General features: G+C 44.0%; 2 protein-coding genes across 2 annotated transcripts; both read left to right on the forward strand.

Annotated features, from left to right (window-relative positions):
- Positions 1-4,189: 4,189 nt before the first annotated feature.
- Positions 4,190-11,172, forward strand: LOC311133753 (man(5)GlcNAc(2)-PP-dolichol translocation protein RFT1-like). The gene is made up of 10 exons (XM_084167305.1): positions 4,190-4,475; positions 4,824-4,909; positions 5,342-5,458; positions 5,587-5,878; positions 6,238-6,372; positions 6,583-6,843; positions 6,982-7,126; positions 7,320-7,425; positions 7,508-7,757; positions 9,810-11,172. Exons 1-10 carry the CDS (start codon positions 4,413-4,415, stop codon positions 9,972-9,974), a joined length of 1,620 nt encoding a protein of 539 aa, XP_084023431.1. The 5' UTR covers positions 4,190-4,412; the 3' UTR covers positions 9,975-11,172.
- A 731-nt stretch (positions 11,173-11,903) lies between these two features.
- On the forward strand, positions 11,904-22,207 carry LOC311133752 (scm-like with four MBT domains protein 1). Its single transcript, XM_084167304.1, has 21 exons — positions 11,904-11,993; positions 13,076-13,171; positions 13,255-13,346; positions 13,474-13,717; positions 13,885-13,973; positions 14,128-14,371; positions 14,604-14,698; positions 14,780-14,881; positions 15,011-15,170; positions 15,262-15,344; positions 15,638-15,764; positions 15,982-16,095; positions 17,081-17,123; positions 17,262-17,326; positions 17,415-17,548; positions 17,733-17,842; positions 19,589-19,764; positions 20,037-20,197; positions 20,395-20,628; positions 20,721-20,849; positions 20,962-22,207. Exons 2-21 carry the CDS (start codon positions 13,147-13,149, stop codon positions 21,100-21,102), a joined length of 2,568 nt encoding a protein of 855 aa, XP_084023430.1. The 5' UTR covers positions 11,904-11,993; positions 13,076-13,146; the 3' UTR covers positions 21,103-22,207.
- The last annotated feature ends 1,644 nt before the right edge of the window (positions 22,208-23,851 follow it).

Consider the following 23,851-nt stretch of genomic DNA (forward strand, 5'->3'; position numbering starts at 1 on the left):
AAAGCAAAGCAGTGCGATAAAAACAACAACACAGAGTTACATATGGGGTAAACAAAACATAAAGTCAAAAATACAACAGAAAATATATATACAGTGTGTGAGAATGTAGTAAATTATGGAGGTAAGGCAATAAATAGGCCATAGTGCAAAATAATTACAATTTAGTATTAACACTGGAATGATAGATGTGCAAGAGGTGATGTGCAAATAGAGATACTGGGGTGCAAATTAGCAAAATAAATAACAATATGGGGATGAGGTAGTTGGGTGGGCTAATTTCAGATGGGCTGTGTACAGGTGCAGTGATCGGTAAGGTGCTCTGACAACTGATGCTTAAAGTTAGTGAGGGAGATGAGAGTCTCCAGTTTCAGAGATTTTTGCAGTTCGTTCCAGTCATTGGCAGCAGAGAACTGGAAGGACTGGCGGCCAAAGGAGGTGTTGGCTTTGGGGATGACCAGTGAGATATACCTGCTGGAGTGCATACTATGGGTGGATGTTGCTATGGTGACCAATGAGCTAAGATAAGGCGGGATTTGCCTAGCAGTGATTTATAGATGACCTGGAGCCAGTGGGTTTGGCGACAAATATGTAGTGAGGACCAGCCAACAAGAGCGTACAGGTCACAGTGGTGGGTAGTATATGGGGCTTTGGTGACAAAATATGGGGCGGCAGGTAGCTTAGTGGTTAAGAGCGTTGTGCCAGTAACCGAAAGGTCGCTGGTTCTAATCCCCGAGCCGACTAGGTGAAAAATCTGTCGATGTGCCCTTGAGCAAGGCACTTAACCCTAATTGCTCCTGTAAGTCGCTCTGGATAAGAGCGTCTGCTAAATGACTAAAATTTAAATGTAAAACGGATGGCACTGTGATAGACTACATCCAATTTGCTGAGTAGAGTGTTGGAGGCTATTTTGTAAATGACATCGCCGAAGTCAAGGATCGGTAGGATAGTCAGTTTAACGAGGGCATGTTTGGCAGCATGAGTGAAGGAGGCTTTGTTGCGAAATAGGAAGCCAATTCTAGATTTAACTTTGGATTGGAGATGCTTAATGTGAGTCTGGAGGGATAGTTTACAGTCTAACCAGACACCTAGGTATTTGTAGTTGTCCACATACTCTAGGTCAGACCCGCCGAGAGTAGTGATTCTAGTCGGGTGGGCGGGTGCCAACAGTGTTCGATTGAAGAGCATGCATTTAGTTTTACTAGTGTTTAAGAGCAGTTGGAGGCTACGGAATGAGTGTTGTATGGCATTGAAGCTCGTTTGGAGGTTTGTTAACACTGTCCAATGAAGGGCCAGATGTATACAAAATGGTGTTGTCTGCGTAGAGGTGGATCTGAGAGTCACCAGCAGCAAGAGCGACATCATTGATATACACAGAGAAAAGAGTCGGCCCGAGAATTGAACCCTGTGGCACCCCCATAGAGACTGCCATAGATCCAGGCAACAGGCCCTCCGATTTGACACATTGAACTCTGAGAACTGAGAAGTAGTTGGTGAACCAGGCGAGGCAGTTATTTGAGAAACCAAGGCTATTTAGTCTGCCAATAAGAATGCGGTGGTTGACAGAGTCGAAAGCCTTGGCCAGGTCGATGAAGACGGCTGCACAGTACTGTCTATTATCGATCGCGGTTATAATATCGTTTAGGACCTTGAGTGTGGCTGAGGTGCACCCATGACCAGCTCGGAAACCGGATTGCATAGCGGAGAAGGTACGGTGGGATTCGAAATGGTCGGTGATCTGTTTGTTAACTTGGCTTTCAAAAACTTTCGAAAGGCAGGGCAGGATGGATATAGGTCTGTAACAGTTTGGATCTAGAGTGTCACCCCCTTTGAAGAGGGGGATGACCGCGGCAGCTTTCCAATATCTGGGGATCTCAGATGTTACGAAAGAGAGGTTGAACAGGCTAGTAATAGGGGTTGCGACAATTTCGTCTGCTAATTTTAGAAAGGGTCCAGATTGTCTAGCCCAGATGATTTGTAGGGGTCCAGATTTTGCAGCTCTTTCAGAACATCAGCTGTCTGAATTTGTGTGAAAGAGAAGCGGGGGGGGCATGGGCAAGTTGCAGTGGAGGGTGCAGAGCTGGTGGCCGGGGTAGTGGTAGCCAGGTGGAAAGCATGGCCAGCCGTAGCAAAATGCTTGTTGAAATTCTCGATTATTGTAGATTTATCTGTGGTGATAGTGTTTCCTAGCCTCAGTGCAGCTGGGAGGAGGTGCTCTTATTCTCCATAGTGCTACAGGATGTAAATTTCTGTTTGAAAAAGTTAGCCTTTGCTTTCCTAACTGCTTGTGTATATTGGTATTTTGTGTTTCTCTATAATTATATTGTTTATATTTGTTAAAGTATTGTTTGTGCATTGCCAGTCAGGGGTGGCAGTAATTTTGGAGCCCACTGTATATGTTCCACACATAATTAAAGTTTAATCAAATAAAAATGTTCCTAGCATTAATTGAGCGAACAGAGTTAATGTGTTGAGATCGACCTCCTCAGTCAAATATGATAAAACAATTATAAATAGACCAAAAAGAGAGAGAATACTTACTTCCCTTTCCACCATGTTGTTCAGAAGACCCAATCGACGTCAACTGCTGTAAATCATTTAAGTTGGTGGAATGGTCCATTATTTTAAAGGGGTAATTTGTTTGCATAAGGGTTGGCCTTAAAAATGAGGGACAGATGTGAATGCATCACTAATCACATGAATATACATAATCATCTTCAGAAATGACTGTCAAAGCAGCAAAAATAACTAGACCTTTACAATGATGGTGAAACTTTGAGATATTTTTGGATTAAGTGGGTTGAAATCTTCCTAGAAGTGGAACAGGGTTGATGGAGGGACATGTCAAAATGCTGAATTTTGGAACGTTAGCAAGCCTTTATTCATCTAAAAAATCTGATTTATTGAATTCTCGTTGTGGTCTAAATTAAAGTGCACTTCATTTACAGGTTTTTAAAATGCAATATTGGTGCATCATTTCTACTTAAAATATCAAAGGGACACAAAAGGCACCCATTTCGTGAAACGACCCTAGGGTCAGGGTCAGTTCGTCAAGGTGTCCTCATTCATGTGATCAAACCCTCAACTTGAGTGAGCTGTTCTATGTTTAGTATTTGTGACTGCAATAGAAGCACAAGCAGTCTCCTTTGGTACTTACTTAGAGAAATTATAGGAATTAAACTTATACAGGAATGAGCCTCTGTTGTACAGATATACTGTAGGTGTTACTGTTTTTGTGTGCATGCTAGGGTGTCCAGGTGTACATGGGGGGCCTTATATTTTAATGGTCTGACTTGTATTAGGGTTGGAGGGTGTCTGTGTATGTGTGTGCGTGTTTGTGGCTGTGAAAGGGAATGTCAATGCAGGGGGTTTGTGAGTGAGCTGTCTGCATGTTTAAAGACCTCATACCAACACCAACCACCTCTCAATCTCAACAACCTCTTAAATGTGTCACATATTCTTGAAAGATTGACTTAATCCAATGTCCAGTTCGTCACTGCATGGGGAGCCTTTGCCTCTATTGTGTGGTCATTTGGACTGTGTGCCATGTAGTGTTAAGAAGACCCAGTTCAGACTGAGCAACTACAGGTATCCCTGCCATTACATGTAGCCTCATATGGGACAGGGAAAGATTTGGTGTATGATTATTGTGCTTATTGTGTATGATGCTACATGAATGTCTTTATTTGAATGGAATTTATTGAGATGCTGGATATAGATATATATCTATATGTATATTGTTGTAACATGTATATTATTGGTGTGCTAAGGATGTGCTTTTTTTACTGTCTCCATCTTTTACATCTTAATAAAAAATCATCAACTCCTAGTGTCTTCAGTCACTCTACCATATAAAACGCTTTAGATATCAGGGAGTAACGTTTTATACACCACGCTCTCACTGCACTCATGAAGAAATGGCCTTTGCATTCTACAAATTGTGAACAGACACACAAACGCACACAATTGGCACAAAAATGTAATGTCCATTCTAAAATGAAATATTTGCATTTGTATGCGATGTTGAATGTAATATTGCAGTATTCCCATGAGACTTTAATTTCTTATTTACAGCAGTTCCTGCATCCAAAACTCAACGTTGGTGTGACCACGCCACCTAGCGGGCCACTTGCATAATGTACACAAATCGTTCTGGTGACGTAGATAGTGACTTTCCATGTGTACGGAAGTTGACTGCATGAAGCAGACATCTCTAAAGCTGTATGTAGTGAGGTCTGGTCATACGAGCCACCAGAAAAGACAAATGGCACTAAAATTAGTACAGATTCATACTTCATAACGCACTTACTGTATGTATCTGTGAGTCTGCTCCTTTTCACAGTGCACCTTCTGGAGGAAACTTGTCATACAGCCAGTAACCCTCAAATGAGGAGGGCTAGCTAGCTAGCTGCACGATGAGTTCCCAAGATATGTTGAAGAATGCCTCCACTCTCGCATCATACAATGTCTTGCTTCAGGTAAAGTAGCTAGCTATTATAATTAGCTATGTCATACTCATTTTTGCACTTGATGACAATAGTGTCCTTGCTAAAATTCCTTATATCCACACCCTCAGAGTAACATGTGGAGGACATGCTTTTAAGGTAGTTGTAGAAGAAATATCCTTTTATGTAGCAATTTTTCTGAATGCCTAGATTGTGTAGCAGTTGTTAATTAGATTAGTGTGTGTGTGTGTTGTCCTAAGGCATTGAGTAATACAATATTCAAGTAGCAGAAAGACATCCACATGTTACATGACTGATTACATTTCTACCCATTGCATATCTATCTATGTGCATAGTGAATATGTTCCTGGTGATTTTTAGGTCATGTTTCGTGTGCTCACCTTTTTGCTGAACGCATTCACGCTGCGCTTTGTGTCCAAAGAGCTGATTGGCGTGGTCAACGTCAGGTAAGATTGTTTTACTCTTGGGCAATTCCATGATAAGAGTGATGCTGGGATTCAGATTTTTCACTTTAAAATGTATGCCAAACAAAAAACAATGATATCAAAGTTAAACAAACCATACAACTCTATGCACAAGGACGACTTTGAACAATTTCCACTGAAACTTTTACAAAAACACATTTACTTGAAGAACAGTGCAGAAGCAAAGTTTAGTGAGTTGTGTGGTTTGTTTAACTTTGCAATCATTGGTTTTGGTTTGACATACATTTTAAAGTGGAAAATCTGAGTCTCAGCATCAGTCTGTTACTGTGGAATTGCCTTCTGTTTAATATTACACCTGCTGCAATATGAGCTGTCCAAACCTGCAGTTAAACAAAAACTAACACCACTACATACTGTGTGTGCATGTGTGTTTGCACGTGTGTGTGTGTGCAGGTTGACACTGCTGTACTCCACGCTGGTCTTCTTGTCCAGAGAGGCCTTCAGGAGAGCCTGTTTGAGTGGCGGAACAGATCACAACTGGAGACAAGTAATCAACCTGCTATGGCTGACGTGAGTGTGACTATAGGGGAGCAACTGCTGCACAGTGTTGAATGGCTCTGGTCAGAACATACACAGTTGGGTCTTTCATCAGCACTATCTACACAACTTATGATTGTGTGTGTGTGTCATCCTCCCAGGTTGCCGCTGGGTGTACTATGGGCATCTCTCCTGGTGTGTGTGTGGCTGTGGCTCCTGGAGGTTCCAGATCCCCTGACTATCCCCCACTACGGCCCCGCTGTGGGGCTCTTTGCCCTGGCCGCACTGCAGGAGCTGCTGGCTGAGCCTCTCTGGGTCCTGGCTCAGGCCCACATGTTTGTCAGGCTGAAGGTGGTTGCTGAGAGCCTGGCCATGGTGGCTAAGTGTGTTCTGACAGTGGTGCTGGTGGTCTCTGCTCCTCAGTGGGGGCTCTACATCTTCTCTGCTGCTCAGGTACATACGCACACAGCCCCGTCCTTTACACAATGATCTTATGTTTGTCTATTTAGCGCAAGCGGTTACCCACCTTTTGCAGAAAAAATGCATTGAAAGTATAGGCAGCATTACTTAATTCACCGCAATCAGTATTTACCCACTTTTTTTTAAAACCACTACATCACTGGTTACAAGGGAGTATGGTTAGAGGGTGTGTGCATAGATGGTATTGTCAAAAAGATGAAGTGGTCACGGAGTAAGGTTGTGTTAGTAAATATTAATCTGTATATGTGGAGATGGTATTGCATGCAATCCTCATAAATCACTGTGGACGAGTGTCTACTAAGCTAACTGTTATACTGGCCTGTCCTTCGTAGCTGGTGTACACAGGGTTCCTGGTGCTGTGCTACATTGTCTACTTCCTGCGTTTCCTGGGCTCTGGGGAGGCCAACAGGAAGTTCTTCCCCCTGCGGCGTGTGGCAGACCTGCTGCCCTCCAGAGTTGAAGGAGAGGTAACATTCACCACAACAGCCATAACCCTGTCACTCACAGCATATACTCCTCACTGAGCTAGTATACAGTATACCCGAAAGCAATTGGTCGTATTAACTGACATAAATAAATTATAAATTGATTGTTTGGTTAATTCATTCATTCTTCCATATACTATGTCAGGTCACAATTGTGTGTGCTATGTCATACCGCTGTGTGTGTGTCTGTAGCCTGTGATTGACTGGACGTTGGCCAGGCTGACGTGGAGCTTCTTCAAGCAGTCGTTCCTGAAGCAAATCCTGACGGAGGGCGAGCGTTATGTCATGACCTTCCTCAACGTGCTGAGCTTCGGGGAGCAGGGCGTGTACGACATTGTCAACAACCTGGGCTCAATGGTGGCCCGTTTCATCTTCCTGCCCATCGAGGAGAGCTTCTATGTCTTCTTCGCCAAAGTCCTGGAGAGGGGGCGGGACGTCAGGCAGCAGAAACAGGTCAGAGGGAAGAGTCAGGCAATCAAAACATGTCACTCATTTCACCATTTGTCAGTGGCCAATGATAAATAAAGTTGTCTGACACACACACGATAGCTCATGCAGGTGCATTGATGCCGCTTGCTGATTGGTCTGCAGGATGAGGTTGCCATAGCAGCTGAAGTTCTGGAGTGTCTGCTGAAGCTGGTGCTTGTGATTGGCCTGATCATCACAGTGTTTGGTTACGCCTACTCTCACCTGGCTCTGGACATCTATGGGGGATCTCTACTGAGCAGTGGTGCAGGTGAGTCAACTAACCAAGTGAGTCAACCACCATAGTATAATATAATATATAATAATATAATATAGTCAACTGAATCACTGGAGTTATAGAGAGATAAAGGAACTCATTCAGCAATTATTTGAATAATCTAATTCCTCAAGCTATTGGTTTTATGTGAGTGGTTGTGTGTAATGATATGTGTGTTAAATTGAAGGGCCCAGTCTGTTGCGATGCTACAGCTCCTATGTGCTCCTGCTGGCCATTAATGGAATTACTGAGTGCTTTGTCTTTGCTGCCATGAGCAAGGAAGAGGTTGACAGGTGAGAGAAGGCAGGTACACACACACACACACACACACAGTGTGTATCAGGTTGCTAACGTTGCTCTCTCGTCTGTCCCCAGGTATAACCTGGTGATGTTGGCTCTGTCTATCTCCTTCCTGCTCCTATCCTACATGCTGACGTGGTGGGCAGGGGGCATTGGCTTCATCCTGGCTAACTGTCTGAACATGGGCCTGCGTATCCTCCACAGCCTGTTCTTCATCCACCGCTACTTCCTGTCCAGCCAGTGGACGCCTCTGCGCGGCCTGAGGCCCTCCCCTCTTCTGCTGCTGGCTCTGGCTCTCAGTGCAGTCCTCACTGCCATCTCTGAGGTACCACACTATAACTGCTCTCCTCACTGCTTTACTGTACACACCAGAGGAGGCTGGTGGGAGGAGCTATACGAGTATGGGCTCATTGTAATGGAATAAAAGGAGCGGAGTCAAACATGGTTTCCATATGTTTGATGTGTTTGACACGTTCCATTAATTCCATTCTAGCCATTACAATGAGCCTGTCCCCCTATAGCTCCTCCCACCAGCCTCCTCTGGTACACACCACATACTGTATACACCAGCCAATCACATGTCAGCCAATCACACTTAAGTCTGTCACTCACATTTAATAAAACAGTTATTGTTTCTCCCTTACAATCATAGAAATGGGAGTTAGGATACAAACTATACAGTGGGGGAAAAAAGTATTTAGTCAGCCACCAATTGTGCAAGTTCTCCCACTTAAAAAGATGAGAGAGGCCTGTAATTTTCATCATAGGTACACGTCAACTATGACAGACAAATTGAGATTTTTTTTCTCCAGAAAATCACATTGTAGCATTTTTAATGAATTTATTTGCAAATTATGGTGGAAAATAAGTATTTGGTCACCTACAAACAAGCAAGATTTCTGGCTCTCACAGACCTGTAACTTCTTCTTTAAGAGGCTCCTCTGTCCTCCACTCGTTACCTGTATTAATGGCACCTGTTTGAACTTGTTATCAGTATAAAAGACACCTGTCCACAACCTCAAACAGTCACACTCCAAACTCCACTATGGCCAAGACCAAAGAGCTGTCAAAGGACACCAGAAACAAAATTGTAGACCTGCACCAGGCTGGGAAGACTGAATCTGCAATAGGTAAGCAGCTTGGTTTGAAGAAATCAACTGTGGGAGCAATTATTAGGAAATGGAAGACATACAAGACCACTGATAATCTCCCTCGATCTGGGGCTCCACGCAAGATCTCACCCCGTGGGGTCAAAATGATCACAAGAACGGTGAGCAAAAATCCCAGAACCACACGGGGGGACCTAGTGAATGACCTGCAGAGAGCTGGGACCAAAGTAACAAAGCCTACCATCAGTAACACACTACGCTGCCAGGGACTCAAATCCTGCAGTGCCAGACGTGTCCCCCTGCTTAAGCCAGTACATGTCCAGGCCCGTCTGAAGTTTGCTAGAGTGCATTTGGATGATCCAGAAGAGGATTGGGAGAATGTCATATGGTCAGATGAAACCAAAATATAACTTTTTGGTAAAAACTCAACTCGTCGTGTTTGGAGGACAAAGAATGCTGAGTTGCATCCAAAGAACACCATACCTACTGTGAAGCTTTGGGGCTGTTTTTCTGCAAAGGGACCAGGATGACTGATCCGTGTAAAGGAAAGAATGAATGGGGCCATGTATCGTGAGATTTTGAGTGAAAACCTCCTTCCATCAGCAAGGGCATTGAAGATGAAACGTGGCTGGGTCTTTCAGCATGACAATGATCCCAAACACACCACCCGGGCAACGAAGGAGTGGCTTCGTAAGAAGCATTTCAAGGTCCTGGAGTGGCCTAGCCAGTCTCCAGATCTCAACCCCATAGAAAATCTTTGGAGGGAGTTTAAAGTCTGTGTTGCCCAGCGACAGCCCCAAAACATCACTGTTCTAGAGGAGATCTGCATGGAGGAATGGGCCAAAATACCAGCAACAGTGTGTGAAAACCTTGTGAAGACTTACAGAAAACATTTGACCTGTGTCATTGCCAACAAAGGGTATATAACAAAGTATTGAGAAACTTTTGTTATTGACCAAATACTTATTTTCCACCATCATTTGCAAATAAATTAATTAAAAATCCTACAATGTGATTTTCTGGATTTTTTTTCCTCGTTTTGTCTGTCATAGTTGACGTGTACCTATGATGAAAATTACAGGCCTCTCTCATCTTTTTAAGTGGGAGAACTTGCACAATTGGTGGCTGACTAAATACTTTTCTTCCCCACTGTATATCTATTCTTATCACATACTCAGAGAGAATAGTGAGACAGATTGTCTTATCTCTTTATGTATTTATTTACCATAAAATTGGATTTCCCATCTGTCTGTACTCTGCTGTTTCAGGGTGTGTTCTGTTGTGACGGAGGATGGTTACTGAGGCTGGTTCACATCGCCGTGGGGGCCTGGTGTCTACTGGGTGTACTTGTCACTGTCATTCTCACAGAGACAAAACTCGTTCAGTTTGTTCGGACTCAGCTCTTACCTCGCTATGGGAAGAAACACACCTAAACCTGCCCAGCAGAGGAGTAACCTGCCAGCTATAATGGCAGAGAGGAAAGGAGAGAGAGACAGAATGAACAGAATGGTAGAAGGATAGATAGAGCTGAAGATAGTGACTTGGAGGGGAATGTGGAAACCGCTGCAATCCTAAGTGACCCTGTCATGGACTGAGGGTGAAGTTGGAATGAGCAGCTCACTGGCCAAAAATGGTTTACCGGTAATTGTTTCTGAATGTGTGTGTATCTCTGTGTGTGTGTACAGTCAGGTCAAAAAATATTGGCACCATTGATAAAGATGAGCAAAAAATACTGTATAAAATAATAATTACAAATACTGAGCTATATTGTATGCCCACATTTTTGGGAAAATTATATAATAATACAATTGCTCAGAGAAAGAGATTTTGTTTAACAATGGGTTTTTTTCTCAAAGAGATTGTGGTCAATACTCCAGCACCCTCCCCTTGCAAGGATTATGGCACTGAGTAATTTTCTAAAATGTTTTATGAGATTGGGAGGAATCTTAGACCATTCCTCCATACAGAATCTTTCCAGATCCTTGATATCCTTCATCTGCTGTTATGGACTGCCCTCTTCAATTCAAGCCACAGGTTTTCAATGGGGTTCAAGTCTAGAGACTGAGATGGCCATTGCAAAATGTTGATTTAGTGTTCAATTAACCATTTTTATTGTGGATTTTGATGTGTGCTTGGGGTTATTGTCTTGCTGGAAAATCCACTTGCAGCCAAGTTTCAGCCTCCTGGCAGAGGCAACCAGGGTTTTGGCTAAAATGTCCTGGTACTGGGTGCAGTTCATGATGCCGTTGGGGCCCCAGAACCAGTGGAAGCAAAATAGCCCCATAACATCAATGATCCACCACCATATTTTACAGTAGATAAGGGGTTATTTTCTGCAGATGCATCTATCTTTCGACACCAAACCCTCACTGGTGTGCGTGGCCAAAGAGCTCTATTTTCATCTCATCTGATCATAGCACTGGTTCCATTCTAAATGCGTTTAGCAAACTCCAGGCGTTTACATTTATTGGATGACATGAAAATAGAGCTCTGTGTGTCAGTGTGTGTACAGTATGAGCAAACACTGAAACACTGTTAAACCTGCACATTATTGTTTTTATTTTTTATGTAACCTGCTTGAGAGGTAGGCTATTTTAGATTTTGATAAATAAAAACACAGGTGGATTTTGACTAATTGTTAATTGTAGCCTAGGCCAGATTAGTTACAGTGTATTAGGGCATCTTGTCCCATATCATTGTGTAAAAAACATTGCTAATTTACACTACATGGCAGCGAATATTGTCTAGTATCAATTAATCATTGAAATTCAATGGAAGTAATTGCATCGCGTTTCCCGCCACCCCACATGCATCCTTTTGCATGTTGTTGCCATGGAAACGGAGCAGTCAGACCTACTTACTGCAGGAGCCCACACTGCGAGGAAAAAAGGCTATGGAATCCAAAAAGTCCAACCTGGTCTTTTGGCCTACAAAATTAGACTGATAAAAAAAAAAATGGGAACCTGCTCTTTTGGCCTACACAATTAGACTTTGATTTAAAAGAACATGGGGGGGGGGGGTACAGACGAAAAGTTGCAATTATGATAGAGAATTAATGCAGAAAAAAGATCTCTAGATAGTTCTGTATTGAATTGCATTTTTTCAATTAACTAGTGCTTTATTGCATGGCTCACGACGACTGGCTGTGTAGGCCTGTTTTCTTTATGCTTTATCCTTGACCGGTCCGCGCGTCGTTGTTTGTGGCAGGATATAAATTGAATTGATTTAGATATGCTTTTGTAATTTAAACAAAGACAACACAATGTTTTCCCTCTAATCGCTCAAATACATTAACAAGTCCATCGGTGCGGGACGCCTCTTGACAGCCCCAGGTTGAGAAAGTGAATGATCGAGCATGCGCAGTTGAGGTTCGTGCCATATTGGAACGAGGCAGAGGACAGGAGAGCGAGACGGGGGCAACGTTTTAAATTTACTAGGAAGAACTAGAAAAGGTGAGATTCACGTACGTGGACGAAATACTTAGCTATTATTTATTATGTACTATTTTCAGCTGCCTTGGTGGCTCCCGTGTGTTTTTTCCTGGTGTCAAATAAGCTGTTTAGTGCTCGATTGAGTAGGCAGCGCCATACCCATACTTGACATTTCAGTTGTTAACTTGCTCGTGGTCAGTGGAAACGGTGCACCAGCTTCGCGCGCCCGATCAATTTCCTAGCACTGACTTTTATATCCACGATCAACATTGTAAACCCGTCATTGGCAAGACAGATTTTGTTATTCTCCTCTTCTCTTTTAAATGTTGTCAATTCAATTTTACTTGACCCCAATATAACATTGAAAGTTGGGGTGGGCGCATGATGCCTTTGCCTGCAAGATTGTGTCAACAGTAGATTGCAATATTGCTGATGCTGACAAACTATCATAAGTCTGACTAGCTTTTTCTAGATTAGTGTTTTATCTGATGTTTGTTTAGCTTGCCATTGGAAGCAACCTGATGTAACGTTGTAAACATTTGTAACATTGTAGCTATTACACAGTATAGCCTATTACACTGTTTCACTGTAGTCTGTGGCTGGCTATATGTGACCAATGAAATCATTGTATGTGACCAATACTATATTTACTGTTTTTTACAGGACTTTTCACAACCAAATATTAAGATATTATGTGTAGGCTGGCATTAGCATTTTTGTGCTGAGTCTGACATGGTCAACCAACCCCTTTTCTGAGATAGGAAGAAGATCTCTTTCAGCTACTGGCGGGAACACCTGTTGAGAGGCAGAGGCTGCTAGGGGTGCAATTTATAACCTCAAAAGTGCAGACTCCACACGCATTGCAATCACATCCCATGGTCATTTGATATGACTTCCTAAGGATCCCACATGGGAAAGGGACAGCTTTCCAAATGCAACTCCTCTTAACCTACCAAAATCTAAATGATTGCTAACCTTTTTTAGACTTGGAACTGTATAAGTGTGTAATATGTGAGATCTAAAGGCCACTGAGTACCAGGCCCTAAACAGATGTAGTTCTACAGAGGTGTTTATTTAACGTCCTGTCTTTGTATCTTTTTCAGTTGGATCAAAGTGGTTTTAGCTACTGCTAATACAGTCTCCTGGGTGGTGTTGGGAACACAGTGGGGGCATCATGAACCCCAAGACACAGGAATCTGGTGAGTCTCACAATGGTTGAATGGCAGAGGTGTATTCAGATTATATTTCTGTCTTTGTAAATTAGTTTGTGTTTGTCTTTCAGAAGAGGGCTCTGAACTGGAGTCTGACTTCAACTGGGATGAATATCTGGAGGAGAATGGAGTATTGGCGGTTCCACATCACGCCTTCAAACATGTATGTCTTATTTCACTGTATCAGGGCCCATTTGCAGATATGGTACTTATATTTAGGGCCCAGAGCTTTTCATTGTCAGGGCCCTATTTATTGTATATCCACATACACACCCTTCCCTCCCTCTCAGGTGGACCATAGCCTGCAGACAGGGCTGGCCCCAGGGATGAGTCTGGAGGTGTGTGTGCGTTCGGAGGCTGACCAACCCTACTGGGTGGCCACCATCATCACCACCTGTGGCCAACTGCTGCTGCTGCGATACGAGGGTTACCATGATGACCGACGAGCAGACTTCTGGTGTGACATCATGACCTCTGACCTACACCCTCTGGGCTGGAGCAGGCAGCACGGGCAACCAATGAGACCGCCTGAGGGTGAGGAGGGGGTGACATAGGGGTTGATGGAAATATGCGTTTGTGTTGCTGTAGACCGGTTGGGCGCTGTGCTCAAATAAATGCATTGGAATACTCTGTTAAAGCTTTTCATACAGGAATTAACAGGATATAGATGTACAAAATGTATAAATGTGATGTGTGTACAGGTGTCCGTGAGAAACATGCTGACTGGGAAGCTGTCCTAGAGGAGGCTCTGGCTCAGGGAGGGAGCGCACCAGCACACCTACTGGAGGGGGTGAGTCTGGGGGAGGGAGGAGTGGGGAGGGTGGGGACACTACGACCATAACTATAGTTGGGACCTATTCAACATTACTAATCATTTCAGAACAGCTTGATTGTTTAGTATCAATAAATGTCAATATTTTCTAACATTCTCTGTGTGTGTCCAGGCCCAGACAGGAGGAGACCTGTTCCCCCCGGGGTGGTGTGTGGAGCTGCAGGACAGTGTGGACCCGGGGGTGGCCTGGGGGGCCCAGGTGGAGGACAACGTAGGGGGCCGTCTGTGTCTGCGCTACACTGGGACGGAGGGGCTCACCCAGTCACAGGCCAGGCGCTGGGTATTCTACCTGGACCCCCTCTTACACCCACCTGGCTGGGCTGAGGAGAACAGCTTCTCTCTCACCCCACCTACTGGTAAGGAACATAACTGCCTCTGCACCTTATGGCGCTGTTGACCAACCCTGGACCTGGAAAACTACAGAGTAAACACAAATACACCTCAATCAATGAATCATCAAGATCTTGTTGAATAAGATGTGTTAATGCTGGGCTGGTTGCCTGGTGACCACTGTTGTAGTGTGTTTGTTTGGGTGCTTGTGTAAGTATTAGTGAAAGTTAGTGATAATGTCATTGTGCTGTGTTGCAGTGCTTCGTGGTTTGCGCAGTGAAACAGAGTGGGAGGAGGTGAGAAAGAACATTAGACCGCCTAAAGAAGAAGCCATCAATGAAGACTTCTTTAAGGTATTCTCTCTCTCTCTGTCTCCCCAACCCTCTTTCTGTCTCCCTCTCCCTCTGGCATATCTCCTGTGTGTGTGTTTGTAGGACAGGCCAGTCCTCTCTCCTCACTGCTTCTCTGAGGGGATGAAGTTAGAGGCAGTGGACCCCGCTGCCCCCTTCAACACCAGCCCAGCTACTGTCACCAAGGTAACGCTCACATGTCACCACAGTAACACCCCGACCTCACCTCACCTCATCCACACAGCATCCGTCATGTGGTAGGTTGCCCCTAGATGTATGGGGCTGTAACAGTGATGTCATCATTGTGTTCCCCAGGTGTTGAGCGACCAGTACTTCCTGGTGCAGATGGACAGTCTGCAGGGAGAAAGTGAGGGGGCGGGGCCTGGCTTATCCCTACTCTGTCACTATGGGAGCACCGGAATCTTCCCTGCCCAGTGGAGCCTTAAAAATGGGGTACCCCTCAGTCCCCCTCCAGGTAGGGCAGAATACACACACCTCAGGCACTCTACTGCTCCAGTGAAATGGATCACAGAGTTTACTGTGTCCCTGGGTGTGTGGATGTGTAGGTTACCAGGGTCAGAACTTTGACTGGGCGGATTACCTGAACCAGTGTGGAGCAGAGTGCGCACCAGAGAGCTGTTTCCCTGTGGTGAGACACACAACCACACACACACACGTTTGTTTTAATATCCTTGTTGGGACCAAACAGTTGATTCCCATTCAAAATCCTATTTTCCCTAACCCTTATCCTAACTCCTAACCCTAAACCTAGCCCCTAATTCTAACCCTAATTGTAAAACTAAGCCTAAAATAGCCTTTTTCCTTGTGGGGACCAGAGAAATGTCCCCACTTGTCCGAATGTTCCTTGTTCCTTGACTTCAACCAAAAACACACACACACACACCACTCCAACTGATATGATGACAGGTGTTTTCCCCCCAGGGGCTGAGTGATCATGACTTTGTTGAGTCCATGAGGCTGGAGGCAGTGAATCCTGTCTCTCCTGAGCAAGTCCACGTGGCAACTGTAACCAGGGTCAGAGGTCAGCACATCTGGTTGCATCTGGAAGGTGAGAACAGAACAGCTGGAGGAGAGAGAAGAGGGCTGGGTTGGAGGGATGTAAGGTTTTGGGGGAGGGACAAGAATGTTGTTATCATTACGACCTATTCAATTTTGGGTGTCAATTTCAGTTACCTGAATACTCAGTGTTATTCTATTTACATATTCAATTTAGCCACATGTTCAGCCACTCATAACCTCCCCTCTGCTCTGTGTGTTCTCCCCAGGGTTGAAGCAGCCTCTGCCTGACATCATCACTCATGTGGATTCCCTGGACATCTTTCCAGTCAGCTGGTGTGAGAGTAATGGCTATCCCCTCCAGCACCCCTCCAAACCTAGAGGTCAGGGTCCAAACAAGAACCTCCTGACCATTTTGATGGTTGGTCTACACTACCGGTCAAAAGTTTTAGAACACCTACTCGTTCAAGGGTTTTTCTTTAAATAAATGTCAGACAGTGTCACCAGCAAAGTACCCCCACACCATAACACCTCCTCTTCCATGCTTTACGGTGGGAAATACAAATGTGGAGATCATCCGTTCACCCACACCACATCTCACAAAGACACGGCGGTTGGAACCAAATATCTCCAATTTGGACTCCAGACCAAATGACAAATTTCAACAGGTCTAGTGTCCATTGCTCATGTTTCTTGGCCCAAGCAAGTCTCTTCTTCTTATTGGTGTCCTTTAGTAGTGGTTTCTTTGCAGCAATTCGACCTTGAAGGCCTGATTCACACAGTCTCCTCTGAACAGTTGATGTTGAGATGTGTCTGTTACTTGAACTCTGTGAAGCATTTATTTGGGCTGCAATCTGAGGTGAAGTTAACTCTAATGAACTTATCCTCTGCAGCAGAGGTAACTCTGGGTCTTCCATTCCTGTGGCAGTCCTCATGAGAGCCAGGTTCATCATAGCGCTTGATGGTTTTTGCGACTGCACTTGAAGAAACTTTCAAAGTTCTTGAAATGTTCCGTATTGACTAAAATGTAAGAAGGCACACCTGTTAATTGAAATGCATTGGTTGAGAGAATGCCAAGAGTGTGCAAAGCTGTCATCAAGGCAAAGGGTGGCTATTTGAAGAATCTCAAACATAAAATATATTTTGATTTGTTTAACACTTTTTTGGTTACTACATGATTCCATATGTGTTATTTTATAGTTTTGATGTCTTCACTGTTATTCTACAATGTAGAAAATAGTAAAAAATAAAGAAAAGCCCTTGAATGAGTAGGTTTTATAAACCTTTTGACCGGTAGTGTATATCAGTGTTTTATCTGAATGTTACTGGCAGGTGTAGATGTTGACTTTTGTACCTCTTCTGTTGCAGCTCAGAGGAAGAGCCGTGTGGCCGTGGTGCAACCAGAGAAGCAGTGAGTTTTGCAGACCTTGAATATTACGGAGAGAGGGAATAGAAATCAAAAGCTAAACTTACCTCTACTGTTAACCAACTTTGTGACGTGTTAGTTTATTTTTAACTGTATGTTTATTTGGGTTTGATCTGATGGCAGATCTCCACTTAAAGCCACGCCCCCTGATACAGCAAGGCAGCAGGATCTGAGCCAATTGGAGAGCGGTGAGTGTAATTCCTTGTGAAAAATAATTGGTACAAAAATAATGCAAATGAGAAAATCTTACGTGTGTGTGACTGTCTATGTCAGCAGCTAACGGGAAGTATAGCTGCCCAAAGATCTACTTCAACCACCGCTGTTTCTCTGGCCCCTACCTGAACAACGGCCGCATCGCTGAGCTGCCCCAGAGCATCGGCCCCGGCAACTGTGTCCTGGTGCTGAAAGAGGTGAACAAGAGAGCAGCACACCTCTACCAGCTCCTCTCTATCTTACACTCGCACAACTGTAGATGACAACTCACTGTTATCCACATACAGATACATATTCTATTTAATGATGTGCTGTATCCTACCATATAATCTTCAATGTCTTTCTAACCCCCCCTGTATCCTCTCCTGTCCTGTGGTCCAGGTGTTGACTCTGCTGATCAGCTCGGCCTACAAGCCCAGCCAGGTGCTGAGGGAGCTGCAGCAGGACCCAGAGCTCAGGGGGCACGGCCAGGGAGAGACACTGAAGGCCAAGTCAGTCTACCCACCACACTATAACACCATAATAACGCTACGTTAATAACACTCACCTTATATGATGATATGGATGATATACACTCGCACTGCTTCATAGGGATCATTAGCTATAAGCAGAGCCAGGGAACAATGCTTTAGGCCAAGTCAGTGTTATTATTAACACCTGGACCACAGGACAGGAGAGGATACAGGGGGGGTTAGAAAGACATTGAAGATTATATGGTAGGATACAGCACATAATTAAATAGAATATGTATCTGTATGGGGATAACAGTGAGTTGTCATCTACAGTTGTGCGTGTGTAAGATAGAGAGGAGTACTTCGGTGTTGTTATGGTGTATACTCTGGTATGTCCACTGACTTGGCCTAAAGCATTGTTCCCTGGCTCTGCTTATAGCTAATGATCCCTATGAAGCAGTGCCCTAGCCCTAGCCCTAGCCCTCACCCTCCGATCCAACAGGTCCCAGACGTGCTCAATGGGATTGAGATCCGGGCTCTTCGCTGGCCATGGCAGAACACTGACATTCCTGTCTTGCAGGAAATCACGCACAGAATGAGCAGTATGGCTGGTGGCATTGTCATGCTGGAGGGTCATGTCAGGATGAGCCTGCAGGAAGGTACCACATGAGGGAGGAGGATGTCTTCCCTGTAATGCACAGCGTTGAGATTGCCAGCAATGACAACAAGCTCAGTCCGATAATGCTGTGACACACCGCCCCAGACCATGACAGACCCTCCACTTCCAAATCGATCCCGCTCCAGAGTACAGGCCTCGGTGTAACGCTCATTCCTTCGACGATAAACGCGAATCCGACCATCGCCCCTGGTGAGACAAAACCGCGACTCGTCAGTGAAGATCACTTTTTGCCAGTCCTGTCTGGTCCAGCAACGGTGGGTTTGTGTCCATAGGTGACGTTGTTGTCGGTGATGTCTGGTGAGGACCTGCCTTACAACAGGCCTACAAGCCCTCAGTCCAGCCTCTCTCAGCCTATTGCGGACAGTCCGAGCACTGATGGAGGGATTGTGCGTTCCTGGTGTAACTCGGGCAGTTGTTGTTGCCATCCTGTACCTGTCCCGTAGGTGTGATGTTCGGATGTACCGATCCTGTGCGGGTGTTGTTACACGTGGTCTGCCACTGCGAGGACGATCAGCTGTCCGTCCTGTCTCCCTGTAGCGCTGTCTTAGGTGTCTCACAGTACGAACATTGCAATTTATTGCCCTGGCCACATCTGCAGTCCTCATGCCTCCTTGCAGCATGCCTAAGACACATTCATGCAGATGAGCAGGGACCCTGGGCATCTTTCTTTTGGTGTTTTTCAGAGTCAGTAGAAAGGCTTCTTTAGTGTCCTAAGTTTTCATAACTGTGACCTTAATTGTGTACCGTCTGTAAGCTGTTAGTGTCTTAACGACCGTTCCACAGGTGCATGTTCATTAATTGTTTATGGTTCATTGAACAAGCATGGGAAACAGTGTTTAAACCCTTTACAATGAAGATCTGTGAAGTTATTTGGATTTCTATTAATTATCTTTTTTTGCTGAGTTTATTTCTGTATGCTGTAGATTTGCTCTGTTCTTGGTCACTATGTATAACACCACAGTATATGGTAGTAGTCGAGTGACACTGAGGATATACATTCTCTCTGCTGCATAAACATCATACTGGAAGAGATGCTCCTTACCACATTGGTCTCTGACAGACAGTAATGGATCAGATTCTGCTCTGGACCATGTTGTGGTGTGTAGGTACAAAGGGAAGAGTTACCGGGCCACTGTGGGGATTGCCCGTACAGCTGACCAGGTGGCTGAGTTCTGCAGGAAGATGTGTGTGAGGCTGGAGTGCTGCCCCAACCTGATCGCACCTCACATGGTGCTAGAACACTGCTCGGAGAACTGCTCCCTTCTCACCAAGACCAAATACAGTACGTGCTACCAAACACGCACACACACATACATATTTGCATACTTACACATGTGTATGCATGTACAGTACACACACACAGACACAAACACATGCAGACTTAGATTGTATTTACAATGTACTTATCAATATTTATCTATACAATACGTAAAAATTTATGCACATATGACTAAGTCGCTTTGGATAAAAGCGTCTGCTAAATGGCTAGCACTCCTGTTATTATTTTTGTGGGTCTAAAATAGTTTGCTTGGTGTATGTCTGTGTGCTCTATAGCTTATTACTATGGTAAGCAGAAGACCAAGCGAATCAGCCATCCCCCTGGCGGTCTCACTAACATGGAGAGCAGCACGAAGCAGGGGAGCAGGAGGAAGAAGAGAAAGCCCCTGTTTGTCCACAAGAAGAAACGCCTGTCTACCCCTGCTGGCTCCCCACTGGTACTGCACATTCTTACATCATTCAACTCATTCAACTGCCATTAACTTGGTCATCACAGAGAAGCTAGAAGTAGTTGCCCCTAACCATTGGTCCAGCATGCAGGGCAATCTGATTCTAGATCTGATGTTACGGGGAACTTTTATATGGAAGGAGCCAGTAATCAAACTCATAACTGTCCCCTTTCTTCCCACCCCAGGCTAGTGGAGAGGAGGAGGACCTGGATGAGGACTACTCTCTGAGTGAGGACGACTCAGGCTCAGAGCAGCAGAATGACTCTGAGGTGTCAGAGAGGAAGTCCCAGCCCCCCTCTCCCTCCCCCTGTCCCACCCCTACAGAACCTCGCCCCCGGGACAGACCCTGTCGCCAGCGTAGGAAACCCGCCCGCTCACCCTCCTACTCAGATGATGAGAACCAGCCCACCTTACCTAAGGTAGTGGTGGTTACATAATTATACACACACACACACACACTGATCCTGGAACTATATATGTGTAACCCCCCTGTGTGTGTGTTCTGTCTCAGAGTGGGAGGGTGGAGGTGCAGGAGAAGCTGCATCTGGACAGCAGTCCTCTGGGCTGGAGCATCACTGACGTGACCCGTTTCATCAGAACTACTGACTGTGCCCCGATGGCACGCATATTCAGAGACCAGGTAGGAGTGACACACACACACACACAGCAGAAAACACACACACTTACATACTCACATACACACACGCACAGTGTGCTAATTTTCTGAGTCATGTTGTTGTGTGTGTTGACAGGAGATAGATGGCCAGGCCCTGCTGTTGCTGAGCCTGCCCACAGTACAGGAGTGTATGGGGCTGAAGCTGGGCCCTGCCATCAAACTGTGCCACCTTATAGAGAGGGTTAAACTGACCTTTTACCAGCACTTTGCCAGCTGAGGAGTGTGTGTGTGTGTGTGTGTGTTTGGTCTCAAGCTCATTACTAAACCAAGCCATATCATCACAACCAGCGTTATTGTAATGTACAGTATGTGCTGCTCCAGGATGGACACAGCTTATAGCCTCAGCTGTTCACCCTGGAATGTGACTGGATTCTGTATCTTTCAGGGATTTCATGTTTACAGTGCCTTCAGAAAGTATTCACACCCATTGACTTATTACACATTTTGTTGTTACAGCCTGAATTCATAATGGATTTAAAAAAAAATAATAATCTCACCCATCTACACACAATACCCCATAATGACAAAGTGAAAACATGATTTTATATCTAATTTACTTAAGTATTCACACCCCTGAGTCAATACATGTTAGAATCACCTTTGGCAGCGATTACAGCTGTGAGTATTTCTGGGTACGTCTCTTAAGAGCTTTCCACACCTGGATTGTTCAATATTTGCACATTATAATTTTTTTAATTCTTTGAGCTCTGTCAAGTTGGTTGTTGATCATTGCTAGACAGCCATTTTCAAGTCTTGCCATAGATTTTCAGGCCCACTTCAGTCAAAACTGTAACTAGGCCACTCAAGAACATTTAATGTTGTCTTGGTAAGCAACTCCAGTGTATATTTGGCCTTGTGTTTTAGGTTATTATCCTGCTGAAAGTTGAATTTGTCTCCCAGTGTCTGTTGGAAAGATGACTGAACCAGGTTTTACTCTAGGATTTTGCCTGTGCTTAGCTCGATTCCATGTATTTTTATTGCAAAAAGAACGTCCTTGCCGATGACAAGCATACCCATAACATGATGCAGCCACCACCATGCTTGAAAATATGAAGAGTGATGTGTTGTGTTGGATTTTCCCCAAACATAATGCTTTGTATTCAGGACATAAAGTGAATTTATTAGCCAAATTTTTGCAGTTTTACTTTAGTGCCTTATTGCAAACAGGATGGATGTTTTAGAATGTTTTTTTTTTCTGTACTGGCTTCCTTCTTTTCACACTTGTCCTTTAGGTTAGTATTGTGGAGTAAATACAATCTTGTTGATCCAGCCTCAGTTTTCTCCTATCACAGCCATTAAACTCTGTAACTGTTTTAAAGTCACTATTGGCCTCATGGTGAAATCCCTGAGCGGTATCCTTCCTCTCTGTCAATTGAGTTAGGAAGCACGACTGTATCTTTGTAGTGACTGGGTGTATTGATACACCATCCAAAGTGTAATTAATAACTTCACCATGCTCAAAGGGATATTCAATGTCTGCTTTTTTTTTTTTTTTTTTACCCATCTACCAATAGGTGCCCTTCTTTGCGAGGCATTGGAAAACCTCCCTGGTCTTTGTGGTTGAATCTGTGTTTAAAAGTCACTGCTCGACTGAGGGACCTTACAGACAATTGTATGCGTGGGGTACAGAGATGAGGTAGTCTTTCAAAAATCATGTTAAACACGTATTGCACACAGAGTGAATCCATGCAACTTATTATGTGACTTGTTAAGAAAATGTGTACTCCTGAACTTATTGAGGCTTGCCATAACAAAGGGGTTGAATACTTAATGGCTCGAGACATTTCAGCTTTTCATTTTTAATTAATAAAATATATATATATATAAAATCATAATTCCACTTTGACATTATGTGGTATTGTGTGTAGGCCAGTGACACAAAATTTCAATGTAATCCATTTTAATTTTAGGCTGTAACAACAATAATATATGACATTAAGCAAACGCTTTTATCCAAAGTGACTTAGTCATGTATGCATACATTTTACGAACCCAAAACCCTGGCGGTGCAAGCCTCATGCTCTACCAACTGAGCCATACAGGACCACAAAATGTGGAAAAAGTAAAGGGGTGTGAATACTATATGAAGGCACTGTATGTGTTTGTTTACCATTTGTTTGTGTATGATCAGATACATAGTGGAGAGGAATTGAAAAGCACAAGATAATTGTATGGAGTCATGATGGAAATTATTTTTCATCCATCCATGACTGAGCTGTTCAGGGTATAATGAACACCCAAGGTAAAGCATGTCAACAAAATAGATCTGGATACCTGTTTAGGTACTAGTTCATCTCTTATTAATACTAAGTCCCCTCATTATGAAACAGTAAATATATGTGAATAACAAACAGCACCTGATGTGGGGAGACACATTTGCACTATCATAGCTAGGTTTTTACATTGGTCTACAGGGTTAGGGTTATCAATTTGACTGACTTCTTCTACTTGAATATAAATAGCAGCTCAGACTTTTGGGTCCGGTTTCCCACACACAGATTAAGCCTAGGCCTAGACTAAAAAGCATGTTCAATTAAGATTCTCCATTGAAAGTGGTTCTTAGTCCAGGACTAGTCTTAATCTGTCTTTGAAATCGGCCCTTGGATTGTGATTCATTGCTTTTTAAATGCATCCTATTAGATTCTCAAGGGGTTAGGCTGTTCTTAACCTTTTCTCTTTATGATGACTGATGATTGTCACTTTAGTTGTGTGTACTATAGTAAGCCACTCGTTCTGTGTGGTCATCAGGTGTACGACAGCGTTATAAGATGGTCCTGACAATTATTGACGTCTCGGTTCATACAAATATTTGTTCAATTGTTGGGGACCTGTCTGTCCTCATTTTACCTCTTGTAAATTGCAGCTTGATCAAAGTATAAATGGACGTTTTTACAGGTATTTCTAAAGATTGAATATAAACTGCTCGAAAGCTTTTTGCAGATTGCTTTGAGTAGACTAAAACATGT

This window comes from Coregonus lavaretus, assembly GCF_964263955.1.
Source record: "Coregonus lavaretus genome assembly, chromosome: 8".
Taxonomy (NCBI): Eukaryota; Metazoa; Chordata; class Actinopteri; order Salmoniformes; family Salmonidae; genus Coregonus; species Coregonus lavaretus.

What these genes read in the sequence shown, in the direction of transcription:
- LOC311133753 (XM_084167305.1), top strand. Translation starts at nt 4,413, where the DNA reads ATGAGTTCCCAAGATATGTTGAAGAATGCCTCCACTCTCGCATCATAC. An exon ending in ATTGGCGTGGTCAACGTCAG is followed by an intron (nt 4,910 to 5,341) that starts GTAAGATTGTTT and finishes GTGTGTGTGCAG; the next exon opens with GTTGACACTGCTGTACTCCA. An exon ending in AGCAAGGAAGAGGTTGACAG is followed by an intron (nt 7,426 to 7,507) that starts GTGAGAGAAGGC and finishes GTCTGTCCCCAG; the next exon opens with GTATAACCTGGTGATGTTGG.
- LOC311133752 (XM_084167304.1), top strand. Translation starts at nt 13,147, where the DNA reads ATGAACCCCAAGACACAGGAATCTG. An exon ending in CAGCACACCTACTGGAGGGG is followed by an intron (nt 13,974 to 14,127) that starts GTGAGTCTGGGG and finishes GTGTGTGTCCAG; the next exon opens with GCCCAGACAGGAGGAGACCT. An exon ending in GCACCCCTCCAAACCTAGAG is followed by an intron (nt 16,096 to 17,080) that starts GTCAGGGTCCAA and finishes CTTCTGTTGCAG; the next exon opens with CTCAGAGGAAGAGCCGTGTG.